The sequence below is a fragment of the Choristoneura fumiferana genome, chromosome 23 (genome assembly GCF_025370935.1).
Source record: "Choristoneura fumiferana chromosome 23, NRCan_CFum_1, whole genome shotgun sequence".
In the NCBI taxonomy this organism is placed as follows: Eukaryota; Metazoa; Arthropoda; class Insecta; order Lepidoptera; family Tortricidae; genus Choristoneura; species Choristoneura fumiferana.
Window position 1 is genome coordinate 9,450,346 of NC_133494.1, and position 14,740 is coordinate 9,465,085.

A 14,740-nucleotide genomic window follows, 5' to 3' on the forward strand; every position below is an offset into this window, starting at 1 on the left:
CTTATTTAGTGCCTAAATGCCAAGTTTCATGGCTTTATCTTCGACAGCGACGAACTTCCACCTTATGAATTTTCATCCCTCTATTTAACACCTTAAGCCCTCTTTTTCGCAATAAAAGATAGCCTATGTTCTTTCCCAAGATATATTCTATCTCTGTACCAAATTTCATCAAAATCGGTTCAGCGGTTTAGGCGTGAAAGCGTAACAGACAGACAGACAACAGACAGACAGAAAGAGTTACTTTCGCATTTATATATTAGTATGGATTAGACTCTATATTATTTTCTAATTGAAAATTATAGCTTCTTTTTATTTTGGAAAAGTGGAAAGTTTCACGGGATGCTGACGAAAATGCGGGCTGTTGCTCAAACTACAATTATTCTAAATTTAAACGAACTATGCTTATTTCTATAATATACTATGGTACACAATTTCGAATAAGACCTACTGGCTACTACCGACGCCGGCTATGTAGGTGCCAATCTACTAAGCACAGTCATCAGTGAAATTAGATAACCAGTAAAAAAAACATATCAATTTGACTCTACATTGAGACTATACTGCCAGTATCAAGACCATAATAAAGGTGTGTAGTTTTTTAGCTCTTCGACTGTTAAGCAGGTACAATGATAATTTAACTAATTTTTCATTCGGGCACCTTTAAGATATGGTTACAATACAAGATTATCTCCGGTCCATTGCTAATTATAATATCACCGTGAAAACTAAAACCATTATTATTATTTCCTTTAAAATATTTAGTAAGCAAGCGCAAAAGGAATCCAATACGTATGCGTACATTGACCGGCATATCTAGGATGAGACGAGATATAATGTTTTTATAAATTCTACGTTGGTATGCTGAGATGTCCGTTCCTAAGAAAAAATGCGATAACAATGTGCTATATCCGAAGAATGTAAAATATAGACAGAAAGTAATGACTCAAAGTACAATGCGTTGATTGAATGCAGTCGCGTGCATTTAGAGGATGTCGTGTGCAGTAGATTCAGTAACATTGCATTGCATTAAAGTGGCATCAATGAAGTTGCATAACTTACGATAACTAATGTACTCGTATCTACATGCCTTTTGTATCTATAGTCCTTATGCCCTATTTGCTATGCTCGGGGTTTGTCTACGGGATCGAAGAAATATGAATAGGTATGTAGTATAAGGAGATACGTGGAAGAAAGAGTGTCCTCGACGTACCCAAGTAAATTAACGTTGAAGTAGCAATGAGCAGGCATTTACCTAATTAGGTATTCTTCTGATTTCGTCTATTTACATTTGTATTGCTGTATAAATATTTCGCAACCATAAACAAGATGACTTTTATTTTCAATTGACTTATAGAAGAAATTAGCATTGAAGTATTTACTTAAGCCGATTAAATTAAAAACTTCCAGTCACTTTCTAACCACGACTCACGTTTGAAATGGCAATGTATATAAGTGCTTCCATTAATCTCGCGCTTCTAACGTGTCCATCAGTTAAAGAGTAAACGAACTGGACTACCAAGTAGGTTGGAGGCACCATTTATCGATTCGCATCAACACAGCAGATGATACAGCATCGTAAATGATTGAACCATTCTTGGTAGAGGATGTTTACGATAATCGCGGACGCATCACAGTCGCAGTGCAGCCTTGTCGTTTTTATGATATATTCATCATTTATGCTAATCCCATGGTTGCTAACGGGCTGAACACTGAAAAGGATATTCATTTCGCTAATTGCATAACTGTACTGTTTTTAGACAATACGTGAACGTTTACTGTAACAGACACGATTTTTACACGTTAGTTGCAAATTAGAGCACTGCTGGCCGCTGGCGCTGAATTTTGAAGTCGTTATTCATAGAATTTTAAAAACAAAATCGTGTAACCTACACTTGCACAATAACAAATATCTTACACCCATACAGCGTCGGAGACAACCCTCAACAGTTCGGTGTGGCGCACAGAACGGACCCGAAATAAAATGGGAGAAAATCCGGGATCAAGAAGAAGATTATAATTCAAAGGGAATTTGTGACGAAAAACTATTGCTTAAAGCAATAAACAAGCTGCCTAAAATAACAAAACCTCGAAACAAAATACTAGCATGTTTGTGGCATTGTGTTATTTCTTAGACCTGGACCTGCTTAACCTTGCACAAAAGCTTGTAGAACGGAAAGAGAAAGCGTTCGAAATTGGTCTCCATTATTAAATTTGTTTGCAACCACAAAATGAAGAGCAAGAAATATGTCATTGTCAAAAATAAGGCGTATCACTTCAACGCGCTTATCCGAGACCCACGTTCATTCACATTTAGCTAAATCATTTATTTTTGGTATTTAGGAATGCGAAACTATGCTACTAGTGTAGTGACCCAAAACTGCCGAGCAGAACTTACATCATGTCAAAAAGAGTGTAACAGACACACTGTGTCACTTTCCCTCAGGCATGTGGCGATCTATTTCAGGGTGGCATAATTTTTTAATTATATCAGTAACACAGGTTGCAGACGGCTGGTAAAATCCATTGTTAGCGCGTGTGGCGTCATGGCCGTACGTCAAATTTAAACTAGCACCATCTCAATTTTACTGAACATGATTTTATCAATTTCGTCCTCGGCTTTGTTGCAACTATTGTTGCAGTTCCATTATGATGTAATTAAGGTATGTTCATTCGCATATAAACCGAAGTTTTCTTTCCTTTGGGCACAGGCACTTAATATAATATGTATATTATGCATTTATATGATTTAGGCCCCCAAGACACAGGTCTTTACCTAGTTTGGGGTAAGAATATTTGACAATTCTCGTGACCTCTCTGGTTTTGTTTCAAGTTGATTTGTACAATAAATCATTTTTTTTATTATTATTTGAAAGTCATTACACTCTGTTTATTAAACCAAGATACTACGATGACAGTATGAAATGTCAAATGTAAAAATAATGTGACCAGCATAGTACAAATAGTGCTGCTCTCCGATTTCGGTTTTCAACATAATTGAAAATAATCGATAAAACATAATATTTTACGGAATCAAAAATAAAATTAAAGCATTCAATATTCTACATTTTATAAGCATTATTAAGCTTTTAGGCAGGTTTTTCTTAGAATCAAAATGAAACATAAGCATCATCATCTACAAAAAGTCGAAATATCGCCTAGACGGTGGCATTTTCATTAGACCTATTTTACTTTTTTTAGTTATAGTTATATAGTTTATTGCAATTATGTGGTATAAAAGGTCTTAATTCTATTAATACATACATGTGCCAACATAAACCCTGCAAGGCACCGCAAATTGCTGAACAAATTGATAGTCCATTTGTCATTTTTAAAACTTAATTATTATTATATATATAATATATATATCATAACAATCGAAAAATTCTTGTAGATTATAAAAACACTGATAGCAGATAATTTTTTAACTTATTAGTGAATAAATGTTCTTTTGCAATATTTCGAATTTCTAAAGGTAATTTATTATACATTTTTATCGCCATGTGGTGTGTCCCTGATCTTACAATTCGTAGGTTTGTGAATGAACTAACTAATTTATTTCTTTTCCTTAAGCCAGCTCTACAATAGTTGTCCCTCTCTTGGCCATTGGCTTTAGAATGTCTTAAGTGCCCTACGTGTGTAAGTACGTCACAGATCCGGATCCTTACGGAAACTTTTCGGTGATTACCGGTTGTAGCACATCACTATCAGGTAACACCGTCATGTGGCTTCATCAAAATAGGCTAAGTCAACCAGGCACCGTAGGTGCATAAAAAATTCGATGTATTACTAAAAACATAGGTACCTTTATTTTTTGTCTTGTACCTACGGAGTAGGATCAAAGTACTAAACCAGCCACGCATAGTAACGATATATAAGTAGGTATTTACATACACAAAGAATTCCTGTAGGTTTGAATTTGTATCTTCAAAGAGAAATTAAAACGCTGACATAAACCGGTAGTAGGAAACCCTGACATGAATTAATTAAGCCACAAAAAGTAAACAAAACCCTTTTTAATAGGTCGCCTTTTGTGAAATTCTTACATCAGCACATGGGGGTGCTCGTCCCTGAAACCACAACAATGTCGATTTCACGCTCAACAGAACTTCAAACAGTTTCCTCTCGATCGGTTTAATAATCGAATACTTAAAAGGCCCTCACATAGATATAAGTACATACATAATTTGCATATGCGTGCTTAAGTGTAAATTTTATGTAAAATCCAATGTCAGATTTAATCTACCGAACCGAGTTTTCTGTGTACCTTCGTATTACGTGAATACGTTAAGTATTAAATAGCAGGGTTTACGTAGGAACGTGTCACATAATGGACCGGTTAATTCAATTAGTTCAGTCGAACGTCAACTCGCGGATTCGGCGTTTTTAGGTCGGCTCTGGTAGCGGCTGTTCGCGCAATATAAACCAATTAAGCTGACATGTAGTGGCTAAATAAGACATTGGATATCTTGATTACTCAATAACCCTACGATTCTTATCAACATCGGAACAGGAAAAGATTATACGAAATTACTTAAAATAATTACGTGTTACATAATGAATGATTTTTTCTCCGGTAATTATTCCAAAACGGGATTGTTCTTTTTTTTTAGCTTTATTTTGTAAAATTAATTTTATCGGTGCTTCGAGGATGAACCTAAAGTATTGGATTGAAGTCGCTATAATGTTACAACTAGAAACAAGACCCCGTGAGCTGGTTAAATATATTAGTAGGTAAGAATTTAAATCATCAAACTAAATTAAGTACATCGAACAAGTATTATCTAAATTAGCAAGAAATCTTTAAACGAAATGAAATATCGCTTAATCGTTATCTAAGCAAAACCCTATTATCGGTTTTATCTTTGTTAAATAATGTCACAAACTTGAAGACAGCTCATTGGGCCGTGAATAATTATGGACTGGCATAAAGTAATGTTGAACAAAGAGCCCCAGTTCAATGGCTTCAGTTCAAACGAAGATTATCAATTCCAATTTCCAATGTTAACTATTAGTTGAACCGTGAACCTTGACATGTACGAAGAAATCCGAGGAAAACTATTTTATTACTAGACTAACGAGTAAGTATACTTTAATAGTCTAGCAATACTTTCTAAGTAGTAGACGCGTCCAGACATTCTCCATTGCCAACACCTAAATACGATGAAGGTATTTAAATACATATTCGTTTTGGAAACAAATTAATTGGTGTTAGAAATACTTGTTTTAATAACTTCATAAACATCGCCATTAGTTTCGTAAGTTACAGTCTTCATTTACTTAACTGGAACTCAACTATAATTAGATTAAATGCACCAACGGCGTCGCTACTTGACTATGATTAAATTTTATCTATAAGAGAAAGAAGCACATGTGGTGGTTCTAATTACCGTTTGTTTTAAAATCTATAATTAAAATACAAGAAATCGTGTTTTCGACCTCTCAAATTTACTTTTTGACTGTTTAGGTAAGTACTAGTTTAACTTGTTTAATTTATTAACTATTAATAGGTTTAAAATGTAATGTATAAAACCATTTTGGTTTTTAGACGTGGTTTGGAAACATTTTTGCTAAAATATTAATTACGTTTCGACAGGTTTCAACATTGAGTCAGCGTACAATTAAATTAGATTAGTAAAATTTTATTACACAATTATACCCCCTGTTATTACTTTAAAAAAGGTCAAATATCTGTTTTGTGTCTTTCTATTAATCCCAATGCAATGCCCATTAAAATACAAGTAGAATCCTTTACAAAGAGCATATATTTCAGTCGAGTCATTTAAATATTTAACTCTACCTTTCCTGCGGTTCACATAAAATCCCACCTCCCAGCATCCCTTTTACATAACCAAGAGCGTGGAATTTCAAGTATTACTTTCGTACATTTCTTATAAAATACCCACGTTACATTTAAAATTATTTTCCAAACTGAATGTTCGTCATCGCTTACATTGTTGCGCAGTTTTGACAGTTTGTTTTTGTTTTTTTACGGTGCTCTGATTCCCATTAAAATATTTCCAAGTTACATCAATTAAATCACAATTATCCTTTCACTGTTTACATAACTGATAAAATTTGAGTAATTCCTCAAAAGGTATGAATATTTTACTGTCTGTAATTATTTCCGAATTTACAACATCTACATACTTAATTATGTCTTTATGCGCCACTTAACTGCCACTGCGACAAGTTTTGCTTCTTCATAGTGCATCCATGCAAGCATAACTACTTACGAGTATAACGTGTGTAAGCACCGAGGAGCTCTAATATAACAAAGGATGTTTTTATTTTAAAACTCAAAGGGATATGGATAAGCGTATCAGCGAAATTAAATAACTGCTATGGTGTTTCCGGCTGATAATACAGAAAAAAAAACTTGACTGGGATTACCATTTGTCACCTAAATAAAATGTAATTCCTCGAAAACACAATCATCTTTATGGTGTATGGATACGGCTGAGGGATACGGGCTACTTGTCTTCCATTATGACTGTACTGAGAAAAATGCATGAATACCTACCTAACACGTTGATTGATTCCTAGCTTAGAGGTATCTGTTATCTCTTACACTATTAGCTATTTTATCTGTTTTTTTAATAAATTATTCTTTATGGCAATTTTAATTAAACTTATCTACACTTTTTGTCTAATCGCTAATTTGTCTCGTTCACATCTCTGCACTCTGCATAATGTAAATTTTATTACGTTACATTCTTTCGGAACTAACCGCTCACCCAGACAAGAGATGTCGCTACTAAGCAATCAAATTATGATAATTTGTGAGCGGTGAGCGGTTAGTTCCGAAAGAATGTAACGTCTCTCGATGAGAGCGAAACATAGATGTCGCTCGCGCTGCTGCTTAAGTAGCGTAGTAAAAAGGCAAACTTAGATATGTGTGCATAGGAGAAATTCGTGTCTGTATTCCTGTCCAGTGGTGGTGTAGGGGTATGGTACGCAGCACGGAATGCTAAGGAACTGGGTTCGATTCCCAGCGCTGGTCTTTTTTTCTGGTTTTTCTGTGCATCCATGTCTCAGTTTGTATTTTCGATATATTATAACTAGCGACGCACCCTTATTTCTTGCGGGTATAGTTTGATGAAAATGGGAATAAAAAGTAAATCTTTATCTACTGATTTTATTCACCTACTTTTTCACTTTTTTGTGTGAATTCGACATATAGGTCGCAAGTTTTATGCCTAAACACAATCGTATACATTCTAGCAGCTTATCTTCACACACATGCCAAACATCCCAACGCACAAAACACAGATCATACTCGTAAGCTGCGGATAAATCTATAAAAGGCCGCAATGACCGATGCCCTCAGCTAACACACGCCATACGTCCACTCTTGTGCAGCCCCAGGACCGGTTCCCTCGATACGTATCTGCAGAAAAGTGATCTTAGCAATACAGGCGCAGGTAGAACTAGACCTCGCTTTGGTCGGTTTGCTTTTTTACAATGCAGTCGCCACTGCATTACTTGCTAGCTGTAGCGGTGTAAACAACATTTTAAATAAGGCGGTTATGTACCAGGGATGACCAAAGAAAACCGTTAATTAGACAAACATTCTGCACAGGCGCCACTGGGTGATGAAAGCCAATATTATTTATCGATCGTTTCGACCTACGTTCCCAGAACATACCTATTATTCTACAGTATGTTTAATGAAATGAGATGGGCACTACTCCAATATCAATAGTCCCTGTGTTTACAAACAGTGTCGGTCTAAAAATGCCCACGGGACCCACACAGCACTTCATTCTACAATACTAATTTTCTTTCTTCATCGTAGATTTGATTTGCTTCCATCCTTTTATGATAATATGTCATTTGTCCTAATTTTGTTTACCTAATTGAGTTTGTTTTAATTATAAATGTTAAGTGTTGCGGTTTTCAAGAATTCTTTACGACCTCTTATTTTCTAGTGGTTAGGACAGATTATTTTAAGAACAATTCTGAAAAAATAACTGTTTTAGAAATAAAACAAGTTATGATGAACAAAAATTATGGAATACATCAAGATAAAGTAATTCCGACGAAGGACGAAGAACACGAGTCATTATATTTCCAAAACAAACATGAGACATGGATTTCATTCAAATAATATGAATGGTCGAAATTAGCGCGTCTCCGCGCTCCGCATTACTTCTCTTCCTTGAAAGCGCACCATAAGTCCGACATTAATCATCATCATCATCATCATCCCAGCCTATATACGTCCCACTGCAGGGCAGAGGCCTCCTCTCAGAACAAGAGGGCTTGGGCCATAGTTCCCACGCGGGCCCAGTGCGGATTGGGAACTTCACACGCACCATTGAATCGCTTCACAGGTTTGTGCAGGTTTCCTCACGATGTTTTCCTTCACCGCAAAGCTCGTGGTAAATTTCAAATGTAATTCCGCACATGAATTTGCGAGCCGGGGTTTGAACCCACGATCCTCTGCTTGAGAGGCGATAGGTCAAACCACTAGGCCACCACGGCTTCAACATCCGACATTAATATCAAGTGCAACATATGTATTATTCGAACCTCTTAAAAATATCATACCACAGCCTTATTGGGAATAAAACTTAGTGGTACTTACATATTTTTGAAGCTTTCGATAAGTTCATATTTTTACACTCGAATGAATATTATCTACATAATAAACATCCCACTGCTGGGCCTAGGCCTCCACTCAAAACATGAAACGAATATGTCTATCTTTAATGAAATATTAATATTCTCTGTACGAATGTCTATAATCGTAGCCAATTCGTAGCTAATTGAGCGCTCCTAACGCCCGCATACAGCGCGCACGCAGCACGATACTTAACTTGTATACCTTATACAATTTGTCGTTTGCGACATCACTTATTCACTTTCACTTGCAAACTTAGATGAATTAAAAAGGGTTGCCACTTACATATATGTACCTACAAGTTACGGTCCGAATTAATTACCGGCATTTTTTTAAATAGAAATTGTCTCCACATTGTTCACGTAACTTGATGTGTCGTATTCTTGTTGTATTGAAAATAATATTTTAACCGTAATATTTTTTATAATGTCTGCTAATTTTTTTACTGAATTTTGTATCCCGTAACTTCAGTTACGGTTATAGTACGCTTAGCCGAAGCTTAATTAATAAGTTAATTTTGTTTTAATGCCACTACATATTTAAATAATTTCAGTATAATTAGCAAACAAACACTGTAAGTATGCTCTAAATTTACTGCACCTAATTATCATAATCTACCAAAACCGTAAACTTAGCGGATTCAGTTAAGCACACAATACGCTTTAATTCAATATAATCATCGTCTCTGCGTGCGGTAGTTAATTTACCATACTCCCTGAATAAATACAATAAGACGTCTTTATGCGTTATTTCCTGCATCATCCTGTCTGCAGACTGCAGTAAGCGCTGCTGCAACCTGTGGGCGACTTCCTCATTAGCGCTCGACTCAATAACGTTGGTGGCAATTGCTTGCCGACTCCAATTGAAATGCTTCGAGAAACGTTGAACCGATAAAGGGATGACTGGTCTGCTGTATCTTTGAACAGTTGACCAAGAAATTGCTTTACTACTCTGAGATTCATACTCACTGGACGTCACTCGTACAGTATAAAACGTTCATAAAGTTTACCTATACATATGAAGAGTGACAACCAAACTAAAACTAATTGACTATCAAACTGAGTGAATATTGTCCTAGTAGACTACACCTACTTCTTCGTAAATGAGGACTTTTTTTATTATCAATAGATGTGAAGAACAAAATAACATAACAATCTATGTTTGGAATTAGATACGCACGTAGGTGGGCTGTATCTTTCATGATGTTAACTCGTTGAGTTATCATCACTGTTTATTGACACCACGAGTGTCCATGGAACCATTAAGTAATTTGTGTCACAGGCGCTTGTACTTTCCGATTTGACACTCCTGCTCTACCTATCGACAATTGGACAGTTAGAAGACTGAAATGAAACATATTATATTATGCACACGGTAGTTCTCTGTCGTTATGCATGAATTTTGTTCTAGAAACAACTCATAATTGTTACTAGCTAACAACATTCCATGAAATTCTAAAAACCGCAAGTTTGAAATTTTCGAGGCAAGTGAAATTATGGAAAATAAAATTGTTTAAGCAAAATGAAATCATGTGAAATTAAAGGATATTAGGATACCTGATAATACACGCGTGATTTTTTTTACACCCCAAAATGTATGTGTGCAATAAAAAAATATTCTGATTTTTACAGCGGAGGATCTAATTGAGAAAGTTAGGCAGCTGCACCGTTATGTCACTCATGTTTCGCACACTGAGCTACATTCGTTTAACAAAGACAACTGTATTTTCTGTATTGTCTGTTGGTGACGAATGGTTTCGAACTATTCATACAATGTCCTGTTGTTTGTGATCAATAAATTTGCCGAACGTAATCTACTTAGAGCCTTAAAACAGGTGAAGGTCTTGTACATAAACGTTGTGTCTATTTGAAAACTCTTAACAAATGAGTCGTGCTAACCACAAAAAGTTAGGCAAAAACTTAAAGTCACCATTTTATATTTTTTGCCGGATTGTTTTGGCGTCACATTCAAATGAGAAAATTAATATGTATTCGCGAATCGCAGCATTAGAGTCATGACCACGACCTTGTTTTATTCGTCACATGGAATGAAGTGTTCGATCGTCCCGGTAGTTTCAGTTAGTTAATTAAGTTATCAGACGCCAATTAATGAATTGTACACCGGAACTGATGCCGTCCTTACTCCGTTGAGGAAATGCTATGGCATTAAAAAATGGGTTTAATTAGTTGCCATGATCTTTAGCTGGGACACGAGTCGCGACCGCAGACCGCGACGGTGTACAGAGATTTCATTTCATTTAGGTCACGCGGAAAGCAACATGTCGTGTTACACTAGCACTGCGTAACATACTCGCCGTTCATAACACAAAAGTGGGCGGAGTTATAGTCTAAATGTAAAAAGAATCAAAAACAGTATGGTTATCGCCGCATTAGATAGCGACACAATGCGCCAGTAGTCATACAAACAGCTACAAAAAACGCGCAATTCCCCGGTTCAATGACAAAGGCAAACAATGCTTGACGAAGGATTTGAACACGAAGCCAGTTGCAACTCATTATTATATTATCAATGGAGAAATCCGTGGTGTGGGCGTTGCACGGCGGTGGCGAAACATTCAGAGGCGAAATTGCAATGAGACGGTAAAACACATTTGAATGCAGAACACACTTTCGACGCGTGTGAGCCTTCATTTATGCATTTTGCTAAGGCCAAGACACCTAACATATGTACTTATTGAAAGGATAAATTATCACAGGCTCTGGAACATTTATAAAAATTCTAACCACAACTACCTTGAAATGATAACATCAACAAGTTTCGAAATAATTTTATGAATCAGAAACGGCCATTATTCATAATGACCAGTTCACCATTAAATAGGTATGTATTATTAAGTAACCATACGTTTAAAAACAGTTGCAAGTAAATTCCAAGCGAATTAACTTTACCGCACGCTTCTATAAAAGTAGAGCGTAGAAATACATAATCAACCAATCACAGATATAGTTATTTTAACAAACAGGACTTATTAAATGCGACAAAAAATATTGCTGAAATTACCTCGAGATTACAATCACAGTACAGTGGCCGTGGTCGCGAGTAGACTCAACAGAGTAGGGTAAAGTCTAACATTTAAGTAGTCCAGGTTGTAAAAATAATGTAGGTATTGAAAATTGCTAAGATACAACAATATTAAATTATGTTGTTGCAATCTCCGTCACCTTACAAGGGGAGCGTGATATGGCTTTGATTTTAAGTAATCTGATTAGTCGGATTTAACTCGTATCGACTTCAAAGGAAGTTGGGAGTACGCCCTTACAATTTCATTTATATTCAATGTTGTACCCAGACCCAGAAGCAACAAAAAGTTTTAAAGAACTTTTGTTTCAACAGGAACTAGTTGTTCACCTTCAAATAATTAATCTTTTTGCATTATCTTGATGACCTTATCCTAGAATCATGCCACAGCGCAGATCAAATCTATCAGTTGCCTTATTTTTTTACTGCTTTTTGCTAAAGTTTTGCTTTAACGTAGCGGGTGTCCAACGTTATTCAATAATATAAGGCACGGCTACATAGAGCGGATAATGCAGCTTGCACAAGTAGCGCTCCTTCGCTTTAAATGCCAGTCTGGTCAATATTTCCTATTTGATTACTCTAACAAAAAATGGTAAGGTACCTACTTACCTACAACCTACTGCTACCTACGTAAACAATGCCTCCTATATCATCCTCCCTTTGTTGCAATAGTAAAGTTTTTAATACCCGAGCAGGTAACAGATATTTAACTTAACATTAAGTAACTCATCAGCTCCATTTACCTGTTTCTGCGTTTTATCTGGCAGAATGATGGAGAGGTCGAACGAGCGGTTCTTCTTGTCGCGGCTGCCCGAACGCATCAGCTTGGAGGAAGAGCGCGTGATGCTTTGCGCCTTCTCCGGTAACTTGAGGGCCACGATGGACATGCTGCGCGAGAGCCGGCGGCCCAGCTTGCGCGTGCGCAGCGACATGGACCCACTCAGCCCGCGCTTACGGCCCTCCGGCGCACTACTCTCCTCCACTTCATCCCCCGCACCCGCCATCGCACTATCAAGAATAACCACAGTTAATCCTTCCACAACATTCACATATCTAACGATATCGCCAACCGTAACAACACAAAACACTTAGAAAGTCTTCCTCGTCACTCAGTCATTTCACTGAACGTCTAGTCTAGACACACTTCCACTGTTTATTTACACATCGCCACTGCGTCCTGTGTCCGAAATCAGAGGCTTGCAGTTCGAGCGCGGATCATATGGTCGCGAAGCCGGTTTTTGGATTCCTAAAGCTACAATTAAATATATGACGATCGTTCGATAGCGATAATATTGCGAGTTGAGGAAAACGTGAATGGAACCGATTGTGCAGCTAGAACGAGCGTTGCGTTTAAAAGAAGGCGCGTTATCGCGTGACTGCGGTTGTCGAGTTGTGTAAGCGACGTGCTCGCGGGCGTTCGTTGGCGGCGCGACTAGACGCGGCGCGGCGAGCCGGCCGCGCGGCCGGGGCGCCGCCCCCGCCGGTACACTTTGCAGTACGGCGCAACAGCCGCCGCTAAAATCAAATTACTTATCGAAAAGTATTGTCACATTCTAAGCGCTGTGACACTAAATTAATGAGCGGCACTCAATCTCAAGACAATGCGCCGAGGAGCGCTCCCACGAACCGTCGGACTCTGAATCGAAACATTAGACATGGTCGACCCAATCAAGGTTCGTTTGACGGGATACAACACGACGTTTATTTGTATCACTCTTTTGATAATTGGTATGACTCAATAAGAATCTTAAAAACCTGTGACTTGCTGTTGGAATGCTACTTAATAATGATCTAACACTAAGATCTATAAGGTACAAAGCATTACGTATGTATCAGTTCAGGTCGCTAGGTTTACTTGTTACTGTTGTTACAGCTGTATGGATTTCAAGGCAATCAAGTTTCTAAATAAGACTCCGTGCATGACTTCGCTGACTCTATTCAAATATGTATTTATTTATGTTTATAACAATACTTAATTTTGTTTTTTAAGAACAATTACAATACATATTTGTTTAGCAGTATATATTATGTTAAGAAATATTAAAGGTATTTGCTTATTTATAGTCAACATTGTTAACATACATCAACAACATTTTTTCTGCACGTATAATGAAGATGATTCGTTTAGTACATTAAGATAACTTTGGTTTGGGCTTTGTGTTATAACTTTGGTTTATTATTGTAACTAGATTTTAGCCTCAGCTTAGCATACGTAAGCCGATCTGGCAAATTAATTAAAATTCTGGAGTTTCATTAAATTCCCATGGGAATTAAATTACATCATGAAGTTCATTAAAGTTGTTTAAAGAACCCAAACACACACCAACAATAACAACACAGACGCCAAATTACATATCTCTTATGCTGGAATTATAAAGTAATCCTGGAATTTTAAATTGAAGTTTATTCCGATTTCGTGGGAACATCGAAATAAAGGAAGCTAACACGTGCTTTCAGATATCCACCTATCTAAATAACTAAGTTCATCCAAAATTGTTCCGCTGTTTTAGAATCTCGTGGTAATTCCTGAAGAAAACCTTACCAACAAACGAGATACTAAATAATTTGTGTTATTGAATCAGGCGTTACTTAAATTTGCGGAGGTCCATATCAATGAACTAAAAGAATTTCTTTGTCACCCGCGACCTTATAATAGCTAAGTTTATGTAAGATATGCGATGTTAGATGTTAGGTTTTAGACCCAACACATAACATCTAACATCTGGTAGCATGGTGTACGATTGTGATGTTGCTCTGAAGATGAGCTCTGGTTGAGTTCGAAACGCGTCAGTGTAGTGTGGTGGTGGTGGTGGTGATAGATGGGTTTATGTGATTTGTATGTTTACAGTATGGAGGTGGAGGAACTGCATGAACACGCATATTTTGCATAAACTTAGCTATCATAAGGTCGAGGGTGAACAAAGAAATTCTTTTAGTTCATTTAAACTAGATATTATTGTCCCGATTCCGTAGAAATTTTGGGATAAAAAATAAAAAAGTAGCATTTATCTTATAGCTACCAAACGTACAGCTATTTAGAACTGTATACATATACCAATTTTTCATACCAGTTTTAGT

General features: G+C 36.8%; 1 protein-coding gene across 1 annotated transcript in view; it reads right to left on the reverse strand.

The window, feature by feature from the left end:
* The window catches only part of LOC141441220 (uncharacterized), a 215,571-nt gene extending 202,437 nt beyond the window's left edge, over positions 1-13,134 (reverse strand). The window contains exon 1 of the mRNA XM_074105892.1: positions 12,406-13,134. Coding sequence (XP_073961993.1) covers positions 12,406-12,666 — 261 coding nt within the window. The 5' untranslated portion in view covers positions 12,667-13,134. The remainder of the gene's footprint in view (positions 1-12,405) is intronic.
* Positions 13,135-14,740: the final 1,606 nt, after the last annotated feature.